The sequence below is a fragment of the Anas acuta genome, chromosome 22 (assembly GCF_963932015.1).
Source record: "Anas acuta chromosome 22, bAnaAcu1.1, whole genome shotgun sequence".
In the NCBI taxonomy this organism is placed as follows: domain Eukaryota; kingdom Metazoa; phylum Chordata; class Aves; order Anseriformes; family Anatidae; genus Anas; species Anas acuta.
The window spans coordinates 4,950,558-4,967,628 of NC_089000.1; the positions used below are offsets into that span (position 1 = coordinate 4,950,558).

The window sequence follows — 17,071 nt, forward strand, 5'->3', positions numbered from 1 at the left end:
GTTAATAAATGAGAAAGGGAGAAACAGGTGAGGTGTATCATGAAATGATACAACACAATCACTTTAAAAAAAAAAAAGCAAAAAAAAAAAAGCTTTGACCTTTAACCAGAATTGCATGGCATAAGGAGTTTGGCCAGCTCCTGTGTTAACTTTCCTCATCGAGTATTTAGGGAGAGAGGAGCCTGTTTACCAGTGGTCCTGCACGGGCTTCGCTGCTAAATACTTGTCTATCATCTTCTAAAATTGTTAAGAGAGGTCCTGCCTGACTCTACAGGCACGTGACGCTAGAAACCCTGTCCTCAAACACCCAGGAAGCCAATCAACTTATTCACAAGAAGGGAAGAAGAGGCCCTTATTTGGCTGTGGAATGTAGGCATTTGTGAACACAGCTGACTGCAGTGTGCAGCCAGGGCGAAATCACAGGATCCCTCCAAAAAAGGGAAAAGCCAAGGAGGCCTGCAGGAACCCTCTCAGCTTTCAGGGTTAGCACCAGGCAGGAGGCTGGTTTCCTTTATGTAACCATTTCCCTGTGTTCTACCAACCCCAAAGCGAAACAAAAGGAGGCCCCAACTCCAACATACACGACCACAGTACGTCTCACCACATCCAGTCTAGGACTACAGGCAAACACAGCTCCTCTCAGTACTGTCCTAGCCGGATAATAAAAACACAGCTGCGAGGCACTTCCCTCCAGTGCTACCCTGACAGAATGGCAGGTTTCACAGGTTTGGCTTGAAAACAATTGGAAAGACAAATGCTGTACTTACCTTGAGTAGGTCAGTTGACTGCAGTTCTGGGGTTTTTATTTCCCTGTGTCTCGTGCAGTTTGTAAACGTAGGAGTACTCCCCCAGTTTCTGGTCGTAGATGGTGTACACCATTTTAGACCTGAATCTGAGCCTGAAGTTGAAGCGCCAGTGCTTGCTGGAGGAGGTGAAGTAGTACAGGAAGGGGTTGAGGCAGCAGTTGAAACTCACCAGGGCTAAGGTGACCCGCCGCATTTTGTAGATGAGGCTGGTGAGCGCCTCGTTCTGGATGAGCTGGATTCTCATCAAGAAGTGGAACAAATGGGTGAGGTGATACGGGAGGAAGCACAAAATACAAATGAACAGGATGATGTAGATTGTCTTCAGCGCCTTCCTCTTGCGAATGCTGTGCTTGATCCGGGAGATCCTCCTCGCGATGAGGGGGTAGCAGATCAGAATGATGGAAAAGGGGATCACGAAACCAAAAACTAAGGCCAGGATGTTGTAAGGCACCAGCCGCTGAGTCCAGCTGCTGGTCGCGAAGTTCTCAAAGCACGCTGTCATGTTGCCCGCAACCCTGTTGTGCAAGGGCCCGCCGAGGACAAGCGGCACCATGATGCTCACGGCCACGAGCCAGAGGACTGCGACCACCACCACGTAGTGGGTGGCCTTGATCTGGATGTAGGTGAAGGGGTGCAGCACCGCCACGTACCGATCGATGCAGATGCAGGTGAAAAAGGCGATGCTTAGGCAGATGTTGATGTAGTACAATGTGCCCGTCACCCTACAAGCCACATCGCCAAAGATCCAGTTGTTCCGATGCAGGTGGTAATTAATTTTAAAAGGCAGCACACAAACAAACAAGGTGTCTACCAGAGCTAGGTTAATCATATATATGTAGGAAGGAGAGGTGTGCTTCACTTTGCAAGAGAGCAGGTAGAGAGCTAAGACATTTTCTACCAGTCCCAGCACGAACACAACGCTGTAGATGACAACGAACAAGGGATACTGGAAGTCTGCTTCCAAGCTGACTTCGGAGCTGCTGTTGCCAGCTGTCTCATTGGAGATTCCTTCAGTCCAGGCAATATCTGCCATGATTTCTGTTGGAGAAGGGGTGTAAGAATATCCAACACCAGATAAAATCTTAAGACATCCCTTACCTCACGAGGTTCTTGAGTTTGAGGCTTTATTTCATCTCACATGGTTAAGAAATAACACTAATCAAAGCAGAGATGGTGAGCCTGGGGAAATCTTGGTTTTAAGCAGCTGTGCTTGGTGAAGTCAGATGGAAAGTGGTGTTGCTGAAAGAAAGAATATTTTTAAAAAACATTACCATTTAAAATTACAAAGCAGCCCAATTATTTACTGGCATTTAAAATCAGCAGAAGATGGCAATGCTGAATTAACAGAAAGGAGCCCCTGCCAGGTTTGTGTGTGTTACCAGTAGGGTGCCTCTCAGCCAGGTCACTCGCATCACAAACCCATGACCTCTACTCCAGCAGTGTGTTTTTTTTGTCATGTATTTAAAAATTATCTGAGCAACTAATCAAGAGATAGACAACTTAATAGAAGCCCTTAAAGGGAGTGGAAAAAATTAATCCCAGCTACAATACACAAGAAGTGTCTAAGGGTGAGCCATTAAAGATGAACACAAAGGTCGTTAGGTACTTTCCAAAGGAAATGCTGAAATTGCACTTCCTCCCAATACTTGTTTATGTGCAGTCAGAAGCACCAGACATCGTAACTGGAAGGTTAGAAAGGCAAAAAACAGTTTCACTTCAGGTAGGCAACCCTGTGCATCTTCCTCCATCGTCTTTCACCAAATAGAAAGGGATTTGCATACAAAGGAAGATTAATATAAAGCCAGGCAAACACTAAGCCACCACATCAGGCACAGAACTTGGAACAGCTTTTTTCTTATTTTTTTCCAGAGCAAAAGCCCCCAGACATCTACCTTTTATAGGTTCAAAGGAAAGTGTTGCAACTGGGGAAAGACAAGGCAGAGGCCTGTAAAGTGGGCAGGATGGGCAAAGGGGCCTGACTGACTGCTTCTCACAAGACAAGGACAGCCCTAGGTGTTATCAGCCAGCAACTCCAAAACAAACAAACAGGACATTTTTTCCAACTAGCACCTGCTGGCATTATGGAGATACGTCCCAAGATCCTCTAGAAGCCAGGCAAAATGAGTTTTTGCATGCTTTGTACTGACCAAGTGCTGGCAAGATCAGATTGCAGAAGGACTGCCAAAACCCAAAGCCACGTGCATCCCCTGCAGAGCAGTCACACAGCCTCACAAAGAACGTGTTTGCACAGTGATACAGCACTAATACTGCTTCCTTTCAGCATCTGTACCCTCACTAAATCCCCTAAATAGGCTCCTGCCTTATGTGCTGGTCAGCAACTCTGATACCTCAGCTGCACGGAAGTAACAGGGAAGCCTGTATGAAAACACCCGTACCCCCAGTACTCACTGCACCTGGATGCAGCCCATCAGGTAACAAGCACCCCTTTGAGCTTCACTGCACCAGAAGTCAGGAAAAGGGAAAGAAAGAGGGGGAGAAGAAAATCACTGACAAAATACTTCACAAGTTGGTCTTCTACCCGTTGCTAAACAAGTAGGCACTGCAGGACACCACCCTGCACATCCGTCTGGTTGAAAATATTTCCCATGAGAGAGTAACAGATGTGACACAGTCTCAGAGTACACATGCATTTTGCAGGCATGGAGCCAATTTAATCTCTTACAGCGCTGTACCACTTCCTTACCTACAATTTTAAAAACCAGGAGTCTGACCAAATTCCTATGCCAACTTTGCTTCACCTGAAATAAATTATTTTTTTTTCCCTGTTTTACTTCTGGTATTTCTTCTAGACAACCCAGAAGCACCTCTGCTCCTCTACAAAGTTACTTGATTTACAGAAATACAGCAAAGCATACGTGAAAGTTTACACTGGATTTTGGGTGCATTGCCTTGACTATTATTCTTATAAAAACAAAGCTTTTCTTCCCCCTCAACTCTGAGTCAAGTACAGTTTTTCTGAGTTTCGCTTTAAAGTGTCACTGCCAAACAAACAAAGACAGAACTACCCCTGTATTATGTGGCCAAACTCAATCAACTGAAAACAATTGGTAATACAACAACAAAAGGAAAAAAAATACAAAATACCCCTGATCATAACACTCAAGTATTAACGATGGACGCTAAAGAACTGATTCAGCATTCCAGTTTGTACAGACATATCTACGGACTGCATTTTACGATGTTAAATTCAATTAAACGTCTTCTGGATTTTTTGTAACAGTTGCTCTGGGATTTAGGGAAAAAAAGAAGCAAAAAAACACTGCCATTCTTTGTGCTAACTGCAGGGCCATCCACTGACCACCACCTCCAGCCTGCTGCCTGGAGGCTGTGCCTGGGTTGCTCAGTTAACCGGCTTAGATAAATAAGCCCATGGGCACAACAGGTTTTTAACAGAACCAAAAGATGGGAAACATTTGCAGAAAACTCAACAGCAGGTACTTTTGTTCTGCAGCTTAAAAAAATGCCGTGGTACTTAAGCCTGCAGTAGGAGGCAGCTCGCCTAACACCTGAAACGGCAGCGGGTGCTGCCTGCTTCAGCCTTCTGCCCTGTAAAGCCTCACAATCAATTTAACTGCAAAGGCAACTTACCAGCGCTCAGCTCAGGCCATCATCTCTCGTGCAAAAGCTGCAGACGAGTGAAGCTTCTCCAGAGTCGCAGCTCCGAGGTCACCGCACAGCTCTTCAGTGTAATTTTAACACCGGAGCAACCTGCCCTGCCCGGCACACGGCAGAGCTGCAGAGAGAAACCACAGGAAGCACTGATGAGAAGCTGTCGCTGACATCCCGGGCAGAGTCATCCCTCCAGCAAAGCGTTCCCACACACAGTGGGGCTGAGGGCACAGCATGGGGCCAGCACTGGTGTGTGCTGGGGTTCTCTCCACCTACCTGCTGGAGGGGGATTTAGGGCCCCAAGCTACCCCTAAAGCCACCCCCTGTCACCCCCTGCCCCCCTGGAGCAGATACCAGAGCTGCAGCCCAGGCGAGGCCCTGACGCAGGCCGGTGGCTGCGCTCTCACTTCCCCTCGCCGGGAAGAAGAAGAAGAGTGAGTTGTCATTCCCTTTCAGGGAAACTGGGGTCTGAAAACGTGGGCACACGTCAGGGTTTGGAGCGCAGCTGGGCGAGCTCCACGGCTTGCGGTGAGAAGCCCTGCGGCACGTTACCCCACCCCGACCCCTGGCGAGGCCTTACCAGAACGGGCACACCAGCAGCACGGCAGCCTCAGCTCTCTGTGCCAGAGACCCCGGATTTCCCAAAGATGCCAGAACTTCGGAGGCTCGGTCCCTGAGCAAATAAATCAGCAAAGAGTCAGCATCCTCCACAGGGAGGGAGTGAAAACTGCATGGAGGCTCCGTAATCTTTCGCTCGGTTGTCAGCATTCCTCCCTCCTTTATTTACCCAAGTGCAGGAGCCTGCATCACTTTGAATTGCCACACAAAGAAACGTCCTCTTACCACTGAATAGGGCCGTCTGCTCTGACAAACTGCTCGGCTTTCTCTAGTTCTCCTCTTGTGGATGAAGCAGAGACTAATTATGGTGGTGCCAGGCATCCGAGCTGCGCGTTGCTTCCACTGCAGGGCAGTGTTTAAATCAGGTATCGTTTCTTCTGGAAACTTCACAAGTCAAGACTTTCATCCTCTTTCCTGTAACCCACCACTCTGAGTCATTTTAGAACCCAAACAGACAGAATTCTGGTGTCATTCACGATTAAAAAAAAACACAAAGCACATTACCCAATGCACATTTTGTTGCTTGGGCACAAAAAAAAAAAAAAAACAAAAAACACCCAAACGCAACAAAAGCAAAGAACAAACAGAAAAGGACACGGCCCACTCACAAACCAGCTCCCTCTGCCCCTGCCCTGCACGAGGCCCCACAGCCCGCAGGGCACCGCGGGATGCTCTGCACCAGCTGGAGAAGACCTGAGAATGGCAACCAGCAAACGGAGCCCAGCGGGGCTCCAGCAGCCACCTTCTGGCTACTGTTGGCCCCCGATGGGGCTGAGCCACCCCGATGAGCGCCCCAGGCCCTGCAGCCCCGGCTGTGACTGTTTCCCTTGGTGAGACAGCTCCGTTCCTGCTAAAGACAAAACCGGCTTGAGGTGACCTCTGAAGCCCGTCACATCCGAACCGCACAGACGTGACTATGAGTGTAGCGGGGCGCTGTGAAAGCCGCCGTGGTTCAAGGAAAGAGTGACAGCTGAGGGGAGGAAACGGCTCGTACTTTCGGAGGTGGTTTCTGTAAGGCACTGCGTGAAGCAGCAGCCCTCGGCCCTTCCACCGTGCCGCTCGGAGGCAGGGTGACAGAGGTGAGGGGCAGAAAGGAAACGCGACGTCCGCCTCCATCCTCAGCCTGCATCCTCCCCGCACACACACTGTAGAAGAAAACAAAAGACAGAGCAGCCCCGCTCCTTCTCCCACATGTTTGAGCGCTGGGCCTGCACCAGAATTACAGGGGGAAGAAAAAAAAAAAAGACAAAAAAGCAGTTAACTGAAAGCAGAACCGAGTTGTCCTTTCTTTCCCCTTGGCAGTCTCGGAGAGTGAGAACAAACGATGGCAGATGGCTGCGGGCAGTCAGGGATGTTTATTGAGCCACCACCACACTGTGTGCCCTGCAGACCTCAGCGCTACCTCCACACCAACAGTCCTTCAGAAACTTGTGTCCGACAGAGCTCCTACTCTCCTGGGGCCCTTGTTGTGTGCAAATCTGAGAAAAAAAATGAAAGAATAAATAAAAAACATTGATTTAGGGAGAAAGATGGCACGGGAAGCACTTCAGATCTGTGGTCTTTCCCTGCCAGGGCTCCCTCCCCACCACTGGGGAGGTGTTTGTGGGGATGTGCAGGAGGAAGGGGGATGGCAGGAAGGGTCACTGCTATGATAAAGCAAGCAGCAGAGAAATGGGATGTCAGCCCCAGGGGGACGGGGGTGTTTCTGCTCCCCTGGGCATCAGGCCTGCCTCCCACAAAGTCCCCGCCAGCCGTTCCCAGCCGTCACCCACCGGCTTCGTTGTACTCCACGCATTTTAGGAAGAGTCCAGCCGGCGGAGCCATGGCATGCGGCGGAAGAGCCCGTGCATCTCTTAGCTCCAGCAACTCCTTTATCTGGTGAGGCGTTAGCTTCCCCTGGCCGACTGCCACTAGAGCCCCAACCATCCTGCGGACCTGGAAAGACAGAACGTGGCTGAGAAGGTTCCTTCCTCTGCTGGGGTTCCTCAACTGTCCCCCCATGGGCAGCTGTTCCCAGCGCCACTGCTTTGCTCCTGCTCCAGATGGACGTTAAGGACACACAAAGGATGCTTTGGCCCTTCTTTTAGATGCCACTGATGGATCCCAATCACGGCACAGGATCCCAATCACCACACTCCTAGTCCCTGAGCACGCCCCAGCAGCTGTGGTCACCCCACAGGGGTGGATTTCGTTCCACTCTGGGCAGGGATTGCACGGGCAGCTCAGGTCCTGTGCCTGCAGCGGGTGCTGCCACAGCATCTTGTGGGGACAAAGCTAGTGGCAGGGAAGGGAAACAACAGGCAAAATGACTCTGCTTGTTGTAATTCTTTCCTCCCGACAGCTGTGGGCATTGTAAAGAATGGGATGAGGGCCTGGAACACAACCTCCAGCACCACTGCTCTGCCCGGGAGGGAGGCTCGCTCGCATCGCACGTGGGAAGAGCTGAGCAGGGGCCGGCTGCTTTCAGAGCCAGCAGCAGCACCCACACGGCCGGCCGAGGCAGGAAGCTCACACATGCCTGCCGGGTTCACAGCTTCTTCACACATACGTAACTCTTTCCAGGTGGGGGGGACCGTGGAGGGGCCCATTTCTCTCTCAGAAAGCCAAAAATGTAAAAGAAGAAAAAAAACAACACCCCGAGTGAGACAGCCCACCCGACGCCCCCAAGGCATCGAGCTGGGGTTCTGAACACCTCTGCATGTCCCAGCTTCCCTTCCCTGCAGCAGTTCCAAGCCTTGGGTTAGCACAAACTTGGCACCTGCTCACCTGCTGCCTGCACGCCCCTCTCATGGCAGCGTCCTCCTGGCTAAAAACCACCCCGCGAAGGCTCGCTGTGCCAGGACTCGTGCCTGCCAGTGCCACCTGCACACCAGATGCTCGCTCCCCGTGACCGGCTCTGTCGCAGCCCCGTGTGCTTGTTCAGCCCTTTCGGGAACCAAAGGGATCTCTCCAAAGGCAGCGTCCTGGCCACTGCTCAGCTCCTGGTGCCGCTGGCAGGACGCGTCCCCACTCGTGCTGCCACCACCAGGCATTCAGTGAACGTTCGCTCCCCGTACGACCTTTCAAGGAGGAACGAGGAGCACAGGACCTTCTCCAAAGGCTTAAGCACGGCGCTGTGATGAAGCACCAGCCCCAGTGTCCCACCCGTCAACTTTTACAAAAGGCTAAACCAAGGCCCACCAAGCAACCCGGTCAGGGTCATCCCTAGGAAAAAGAAAGGTCCGAACAGCAAAGATGCGTTACCCAGAGGGAGGCACGGTCTCTCCCTACCTGCTCCAGTCTTAAACTGCATAGGGCTGTGCCAGGAGCCCACCTTTGGGCCGTTCTGGTGGCACAGGGAAGCAGCACAGATCCCTGATGTGTTGTTTTACCCACCCCTCACTAGAGGTCATTGCATGCTGTGCCTTCAGCTTTGATGTCTCAGTGAGCTACACGCAGACTAAGGGCAGGCAGCTGAAATGACCACGGGCTCGGCTAGCCCTGCGTGCAGGGAAAAGCAACACCCGCAGGTCCTGAGGCTCTTTAACCTTTTTCTTTTACAAAAGCCTCCAGATAGCACCGCGTAAGGCAGCAGCTACACAACCAGCCTCGTTCCCCCTCGGTGACAGAGCACAGAAGCAGATGCCCAGGTAGAAGAGGGCGAGCTCACCAAGCACAGCCTGTTCCTGCTGCCCCGACAGGCTGCCAGCTGGCACCGAGGCTGCTGCTGTGCTCGCAGAGGGCATCAGGCTCCGTGCTGCTGGTAGCTGTTTCCTTCTGCACAGCATCACGAAGCAGCATTTCCAGTCTAATGCATTAAATGGGTTAGCAGCCTTTTCTCCTTGTCACAAGAGCATCTGATGAAGCAAATCCCTGCTGCACACCCAGCCTTCTCAAGCATGTTGTCGTCCTTCCCCTGCTCAGATCCAGACACCCACTGTCAGAGAGCCTACAGAGCAGCGCTTGGCACAGGATAAAAACCAACTTGGTTTGTCAAAACAGAATAAAAAATAGCTGCTCGCTGTTCCCACAAAACACCCCCTCTCTCCTCCAAAAACAAGTCCTCCTCTTGCCTACTCTGTCTCCAGAGTGTGACCGTGGCCAGGCCAGGAACAGCCAGCTCCCGATACATGAAGCTGTGGGGAGAGCCACCTCCCCTGAGGACAGCAGCGAAAACCCCACGGGAATTATTTCAAAGGAATCCCAGGGGAGGCCAGTCAGCATGACAGAGATCCTGCAGCCGTGCCTGCGTCGCTGCAGCAGGTCTGCCCAGCTCTCCTTTGTGCTACGCCGAGGGCTGCTTCATGCTCTGAAGCCAGAAAGTAAAATTCCAGGCGGTCTTTGCTGGGCCCGGTGCCACGCGGCAGAGCAGGAACATATGGCTCTTGGTTTTACCACTCAGCCTGCAAGGACGGAGGTTGTGGAAAACAAAAAACTTTCCACCCTCCCACACGGTTCTGTGACTTTGCTCCTTTCAGACACGGGCCTGAGATGTTCTGGTTCTGCTGGGGCAAACAGCGAACATGGAGCCGAGCCTCTCTGAGGCCAGGTCCCTGTATGGCAAGAAGCCCTGACAGAAATGGCACTGAACAGGGATGTGACGCTAAAAAAAACAACCAAGGTACAGCGAGAGTGATCCTGTGGATGTTGGAGGCAAACACGGAGCTGAACAGTACCTGCCGGTAAAGAAACGATTTGCTCCTGAACTTCAACTCCCAGAACTCCAGTCCCCTGAAGGAAGAAACAAAAACAAGCGTTTAAAATCACATCTCAGACGTGAGATCTTCTCACGAGAAAAGTACAAACCGCAGCGGAATGCAAGCGAGCAGAGTGAGCAAGAAGCTGAGATCTTCCAGGGCTGCTTCAAAGATCAGGAACCTGCGAAACCACCCGTGGGCAGCTTCCTTTGCAAAATTCACCTGCAGAACCAAGCTGAAATTGCAAGCAGCCAGCAACTCGATGCACAACTCGTCCAACCCCACTGCTGCCGTGCTTCTCTGCTGGGGACGACTGCGTAGGGCAGCTATGGCTGAAATGGGGAAAAAATAAATCATTGTTCTGTAAGGGAGAAGTAACAATAGTGAGAAATAAAGGAGGCAGAAACCTTTGTCAGAGAGGGAACAATGCAAGCGGATGAGAAAAGCAGATTTGCTGTCCTGAGGGTGAAGAGGGCCACGTGAAGCAGGCGCTGCAGGAAGCCAGGGGCAGTCATTCATTTCCTCAGACTCGCTCCTGCCCTGCTGGGACGGCCAGGAGTCAGCTGCTGTAGGCAAAGCTGCCCGCCAGGGACATCCCACTGCATACCCCAAGGCGGGCAGGATGACCCCATGGCCCCAACACCCCAAAACTTCAAGTCCCAACAGCCCTGCCCGTGGCAGAGGCCCGTCTTTGCTCAATGCTGTGTGGGGAGAGAAGGTTTGACAGAAGCACGGCAACATACTCAGGCCCCCGGATGCTCTGGGCACAAATCACATTTTCCTCACCCGAATTTCAAGCGTTTAAAAGGGGAGTTTAAGAGCAGCAAGTGATGGCTTAGTGCCACCACTAAGCTGCACCCAAGCTCCCCGTTATAAAAAAATAATCAGTTTAAACTAACAGGATTTGGAACAAAAGGCAGTTATCGATAAGAACACCTCCAGAATGGAAAAGGAGATTAAGGAGCAACAATTCAGCTACAAATCCGAAGCCTTCAGATGAAGGAGAAGCTGGTAAGCACGACTTCTGCTCCAACATTTGAAGGCCCAGCCTGCCAGATGGGCCCTCGGGCTGCTGCAAAACACCTCCCCTGCGAGGACTCTCCCGAGGCCAACTAGCCCAACGCTTCACTGATGTTTCCTTCCTTCACACACACAAAAATCTGATACAGGCATTAGGCAGCCACGTAGGAACTTCCCCACATGTCAGATGTACCAATGGAGCCCCAAAACGAGCAGGTTTGCACTTCAGAAGCTGCTCTCCCAATCTTCTGTGCTATCAAGCAATACCAGGAGCCACTTGGATTAAAGTACAATAAAACAACAACAAAAGCTAAATTAGCTAACAGTTTTTAAGCCCTCCTCATATCCCACAGCACTCCTAAAATAAAAAGAGACAAGTTTACCTTGTGCACCCTAGAATAGCAGCCACCTACATGCAAGGTCTCTCCTCTCCTCCTGCACCACGGGGCTGCAAAATTGGGCACAGCTGTGGGGAGGGCACAGCCACCCGGTATTTGCCTGGGGGGGTCACAAGGACAGACTGGGCTTACTAGGGACACCTGGGCATCACGGGCTGCCCGTGGCCTGGGAGGGGAGAGAGCTCTGGGAAGGGCAGGAGGAGGATGAAGCGGGGATAACGGGATGGGAGGCGTCGGAGCGGGGCTGGCAGGAAGAGAAATCCTGAAATTGTCACCGTGGGGAGCGGCCAGGAGCTGTTTTTTCAGGATTCACAGATAAATCGCTGCTTTTCGCCCTCCCTGCTGTGTGTGTCGGCAAATGCAAAGGCGGCTTCTGCCCCCGGCTCCCTCTGTACATCGGGGAATGACAATGCTCTGTCACCTCCGTGCGGTTTGCTCTCCCTCCAGCACGATGTATGTGGCACACGGACATGTGCGGTGCGAGGCACGTGCACACAGACCCAGCACGTGGAGGTCACGGTGCTGCTCAGCCGCAGCAAGGCACAAGAGGCAGTTTTTTTTCCAAAGAGGGGCAAAGCCCCCCTCCAAACTGCACCCACAGCCTCTAGCCAGGGTTCTCCTCACGTGGTGGCCTTGACAGGACACACCAAGCTGTGAGAGGCAGCTCGAGATACTCAGGAAAAACACCACGGAGGCTTTGAAAGAGAACAAGGGGGTTTTCTTTAGGAGGGAAACTTTCTTTTCCTTGTCAGTCTAGATGATAATTTTGCTTACCAGCCAAACCTCGGGCTGCCTTTTCCACTTGGCAGCAGAAGGCAGCACCTTGCCATGAATAATGCATGCTCAGCTCGAGAACAGGTGACAGCAGTCACTGCCCAGGAACGGGGCTAAGGCTCCCAGCACATCCTTAGCATTCAGAGGCATTCTGTAGGGCAGGAACAGCGACTCCACTTCCACTGTTGCTGAGCAACTGAGTTTGACGGAAGGAATCGTTTGAACAGTCAGCCTTTTAGGCGGACAAGCGCTCAATTCAGAAGATTGGGTGAAGTTCAGAAAGGAAGGGAAGAATGGCAATGAAAAGCTGCATTATTTCGCTAAGAGACCGTGGTTTATCGTGCTGCGGATTCTCCCCTCCGAAGCAGAAAATAAAGCTCCTCAGATTAGGCTTTGAAAAAAAATCTATTTATAAGCTTTTAATGCTATCAGAGCCTTTCACTGCGGGGATGGCTCATGCTGCTCCTGCAGGGAGAAATCCACGCGCACCTCGGGCACGTTTGCTGTCTTATTTGCAGGGTGGGCAGAGAAACTCCAAGCTCCACGGCTGCAACTGTCCCCCCAGGGAGTGTTTTACAGATCAGAAGGAACTGGGATGCTGTAAAAAACCCCAACCCAACCAAAACCACCCACCCAGCCTGCCGCAAACACGCTGACCCCAGAGCATTTTTCTCGAGGTCAGAAAACTGGTTTATATTGTTTAATACTTCCTTTATAACACTTTGTTAATTAAGTGCTACTTAAACACGTTGAAATGAGGCTTCTCGAAGCCACCCTCGTCAGCCTAAACATTCATTAAATCAATCAATATCGACACTTTTATAAAAAGGCCTTGTTACAAAACACAAGCTCGGCTGCGTGTGTCACCAAGCAAAAATATCCTATCAGCAACAGCTTTGCTGCTTTTCAACCAGTTTTTAGGGTTGCTTTCTCTCTCGTGAGTTGTTTTTGGCCTTGTGTGGGATGGATTTCTGCAGCAAGTTATGCAAGGAGTGGCAAATTCATTTTTTTACATGAAAATTGAAGGCATAAAAAAGGTGATCTGAGCCGAATCTCATTGACTGGCCAATTGACAACAGCAGGTCGGGGTTGGGGAGGTAACCTGGCCCTTATGCAATCACAGGTGGCCTTGGTGAGACTTAACGACTTATTTTACTTAATACTCACCTTGTTTTCTCTGCCACTCACACTGCTCCTCATCACAAGGGACAAGACGAGCCTGGGGGTGAAGCCCTAGGCTGCTACTCGTGCCCCTAGGTATGACCACCTCAGAGGGATGGAGGCCACGTTCCCCATCCCGCGGTGGCAACCCAATAATGAGCAGCAGGAACGCAGCCAGGTGACAGCCCCCATTTTCCCCTACTTTTTCTGCCTTCCCCTCCTTTGCCCCTGGGGACAGTGCTGCAAGGAGGCAGGAAGGAGCTGCTGCTGGCTGCCCGTGTGCCTGTCCAGCAGGGAGCACCAACGGGAGCTGTACCCAACTGGGTGCCTCTTAACGCGGCTGTGTATTGAGAGCAGCACGGAGCAGGGAAAGCAGGGAGCAGACAAAATGCCTTTTTCTTCCTGACCCTGAATAGGGAGACTGGGAGGAACTGAAAGGCTCCGAGCATACAGCTCTCTCTGTTTTTTGCAGCTCCCTTTTGGGTTTTGTCCCACACTGCTGCTGGCAAAACACGCCAGTCGAAGACAAGAGCGGGCTATTTGCAAACTGCAGCGAGGCCCAGCTGAAGCTTGAAGCATGGCACTCACTGTTGCAGCCGGCTCAGGAGGTATTCAAATTTACCGGAGGGAAAACTATGAAGAAAAGGGTTTTCTACTCAGAAACAAGGAAAACGTGGTTTGGAGACAGACAATAGCAACTTTTGCTCTCCAGCTGAAGCACAACGGCCACGCTTCTCCGAAAGAAAGAGGCATGAAAGCAGGGGCCATGCTCAGATGCTAAGTACCCGTGATCTTCCTGGGAAAAAAACTTAAGTTTCTGCTAGGGAGAGAGAGAATACATGCAGCCACTTCATTTCAATACTTGCAAGACCTGGTCCTGAAAGAACCTGACACGCAACAATCTGTTGTTTATGTATTGACTGAGAAATATTGGTTTTCCTTCATCAACATCCCCTGGGAAGAAGGCAGGAGCTGCTGGTGTGAACTGCGTGGACCTGCAGAGCTACAGCTGTGACCTAGGTGTTAGGTGTTTTTTTTTTTTTTTTTCCTCCTCCTATTTGCAGCCTGCAGGCAAAGCTAGGATAGAAACAGGAAAAAAATAATCCTGTCCCCTGGCTGGGCTGGCTTTTAGCAACCAAAACGAGTGTAAATGCTGGAAGCACCTCATAGGATTGCTCCGTGCCCGGCTCTGTACATCAGTTTACAACATCCTGCCTTCCTGCACAAACAACTGGCCCAGCTCCCCCACCCTCAGCCCTGCTCAGCTTTCTCCATGAGGACATTGGGCAGGAGAGGGAAAGAAATGTCCTTTCCATACCGTCACCAGGCAGAGCCCTGCTGACACCACCCAGGGCTGGGAAGGCGATGCAGGAGGAGGAGGAGGTCAGTTCTCAACACAAAGCTGGAAAGCAGCTTTTGGGACAAAGCAAGCACCAGCTGGTCAGAGCAATCCCCCAGCCAGGGGCCCTGTTCTCACCTGGATTCATAGTGGTGAGCCAGGAAACCAGAAGAGGGTTGGATTTCTGCCTGGAGGATGGTTCTAATCGGAGACTGAAAGGGTGTTTCAGAGTTCAGCGAGCGAAAAGTGCTGAAGTCGTGGGTTCCCAGCAGGAACCGTGCTGCATCCTGCATGGCAGGCACATCCAGGTAGCTGAAATTAAACATGCAGAGCAAAGAGAGAGGAGCGTTGAGTGGGACCAAGTACGTTGTGTGCGTCAAAGTCTAATTAATTGATGAGAGGCTCAAACCTAGCATGCAGATTTAACGTTGCAGAACTGAGGAAAGACATTTTGCAAGAGGAGTTTCTCCAGGAACAGCCCAAACCACAAAGCAAGATGCCAAATGACTGGAGGTCTGATGGTGTTCAAAAAAACCCCAGGCTAGGTCAGGGGCTGGCAGGCACAGACTTCTTCACAAACCTTTATCCTGCTGTGCTGCAGGATCTTAATTTAATTCAATAACAACTGAATTAAAAATAGCTCTGTCCAAACTGTTGGCTAAAGTGGAGGACAAGAGAACCAAAATCCTTTGCAGTATCTTACAAATTCAAAAAGAAGGTGGCAGGTAAGAGAGTGTCTAACACTGTGATGATTTTCCAAACCTTTGAAAAGATGAAATTAGGAAATAACAGGAACGGAATGGGTGTGCAAACTGGACGTGAATGAAACCAGAATGTTGAGAAAAAGTCCAGTTTTCTTGAACTTTTATTTGTCTCAGTACAACCTCATCTAAAAGACAATTACTAATTTTCTTCTGGGGTTTGCTTGTTATTTCCTTGCCCTCTGTTTATCGTGTCCTAAGTGTTTTTAAATGGCACTGAACTTGTTTTTCTTCCCTTCCATATACAAGCCCTAATTTGTTATGACTCAGTGGCTACTCCACGAGCACTGAGCCAGACACACCGGTTTGTTATCGTAGGGTTGCTCAGAGTCATGGGCTCTCACTTACTATTCAAACACACAAGCGCCCAGATTGGGAAGGAGAAAGCTGGCCTACATGCAGCCATCACCAGGAGCAGGCCAAGAATTAGAAAAAAAAACACAAAAAGAGCTCTGAGTCCCAGGTCTCACCACCCGTAACTCAGTGCAGTTCCACTGATTTCAATAGAGAATCCTTTCCAGTGTGAACTGGGCGTCTGGTCTTACACATGGACATCACCTCCTCCCCAAATGCTGGGGCAGCTGCCCAGGGAGGGTTTCTGGAGCCACTTACCCCCCCGGAGGAGCCCAGCACAGGTCCCTTTCGAACACGGGTACTTCAGACCAGTGAGCGCAGCCCAGCAGCAGCCGGTAGATGTAGGTTCTTGACAGCGCCGAGAAGCGTGCGTGGAAGTCACTGGTCACTCGGTAGGCACTCAAAATGCTGGTAGAAAAGAGAAAGGGATGGACAGAAACGTCATGCACCGATGCACAAACTTGTGCTGGTCTCCACGTTGATGGAATTGAGACGTGCAATGGATGCTTTGAGGAACTGCACTTACAAGACAACAAATATCACAGAGCTGACTGCTACCCAAGAAGTGCAAGCGGAGGCTGCCCCAGGTGTCTGCCAACACCGTGCCCTTCTAACACACCCCAACAGCTCCTGAAATAAATGCTGGCACGCTGTGGGAGTCGTCTTTGCAGGAGACGCTGCTGCTGTTGGAAACCCACACGCTTCCTAGCGATCTCACCGGTGTGACTCCGAGCATCCTGGCCCCAATTTCCAGCCAATAATCGAGTTCAGCTGCCAACAGTTCTTCCCTTGAGCTGAATATCACGTTTGGGTTCCTGTTCTCGGGGATGGCACGGCGAGGGGGCTGCGTTGTTCCCACACCGTTAGGTGCTGAAGGCACACGTGTGTGTGCTGGCTCTTTGGAGCATTCATCTGCGTGCACGAATGTGAATCACTCGGGGGAAAGTTCTCCAAAAACAAGCAAGCAGGGCAACGGTTGAGGTTTCCCAAGATCCTGGGGATGAAATCTCTCTCACATATGGAGGATATTACGCTGTGCTACACCACGACCACAGCAGGTCGGGAGCCTTTCAGTGGCTGTTCCAAATGTCAAGTGTGTATTTCACAAGAACCCCTAGCAATTTTTCGGTATCCCCACTACGCTAGAAGAACAAAGAAAATCGTAATTAATCCTCTTTGCACCAAAGCAGCTGTGGAAATCATTCCCTTTGGACTTTTCATCCCCTACCTTCCCTACCAGGCCAACCAAAACAGAAGCAGAGTGCCGGTCTCCTTAAAGCCCTGGAAGAAAACATCTCCGTGCCTGTGGCCCTCACCCAGCCATGCTCAAACCTAACATTTTTTCAAAGATTTGACTGCCTTAATGCACAGCCATAAAGGGAATTTGCTACGCCGAATCTGACAGGCAAAGAAATGCTTCTTCTGTCCCTGCTCTAGGCTGGCAAGCTAGGAACTAATTAATGCAGCATCGTTCCCAAGCTGCTGAGCTCTTCCAGACCTCTTCGCTTGGCTCAGAACTGCCCTAGTGCAGCTG

General features: G+C 51.0%; 2 protein-coding genes and 1 long non-coding RNA gene across 6 annotated transcripts in view; 1 reads left to right on the plus strand and 2 right to left on the minus strand.

Moving 5' to 3' along the window:
- LOC137843266 (lysophosphatidic acid receptor 6-like) overlaps window positions 1–6,450 on the minus strand; it is an 8,107-nt gene extending 1,657 nt beyond the window's left edge. Inside the window, exons 1-4 of one of the 3 annotated variants that reach the window (XM_068658325.1) lie at window positions 6,317–6,450; window positions 5,017–5,468; window positions 4,416–4,560; window positions 768–2,045 (exon numbers count right to left, since the gene is read on the minus strand). In XM_068658325.1, the coding sequence (XP_068514426.1) occupies window positions 778–1,839 (1,062 nt within the window). In that variant the 5' untranslated portion in view covers window positions 1,840–2,045; window positions 4,416–4,560; window positions 5,017–5,468; window positions 6,317–6,450 and the 3' untranslated portion in view covers window positions 768–777. Of the gene's footprint in view, window positions 1–767; window positions 2,046–4,415; window positions 4,561–5,016; window positions 5,484–5,796; window positions 6,229–6,316 lie in introns of those variants that run through there. The other 2 variants (XM_068658324.1, XM_068658323.1) reach the window with 2 other exon arrangements.
- The window catches only part of PUSL1 (pseudouridine synthase like 1), a 24,079-nt gene continuing 13,398 nt past the window's right edge, over window positions 6,391–17,071 (minus strand). Inside the window, exons 4-8 of one of the 2 annotated variants that reach the window (XM_068658326.1) lie at window positions 15,796–15,945; window positions 14,561–14,734; window positions 9,710–9,764; window positions 6,827–6,989; window positions 6,391–6,532 (exon numbers count right to left, since the gene is read on the minus strand). In XM_068658326.1, coding sequence (XP_068514427.1) covers window positions 6,501–6,532; window positions 6,827–6,989; window positions 9,710–9,764; window positions 14,561–14,734; window positions 15,796–15,945 — 574 coding nt within the window. In that variant the 3' untranslated portion in view covers window positions 6,391–6,500. Of the gene's footprint in view, window positions 6,533–6,826; window positions 6,990–9,709; window positions 9,765–9,952; window positions 10,063–14,560; window positions 14,735–15,795; window positions 15,946–17,071 lie in introns of those variants that run through there. The other variant, XM_068658327.1, reaches the window with a different exon arrangement.
- On the plus strand, window positions 13,005–16,177 carry LOC137843272 (uncharacterized). The gene is made up of 2 exons (XR_011089433.1): window positions 13,005–13,261; window positions 13,556–16,177. It is a non-coding gene; the product is annotated as an uncharacterized lncRNA (long non-coding RNA).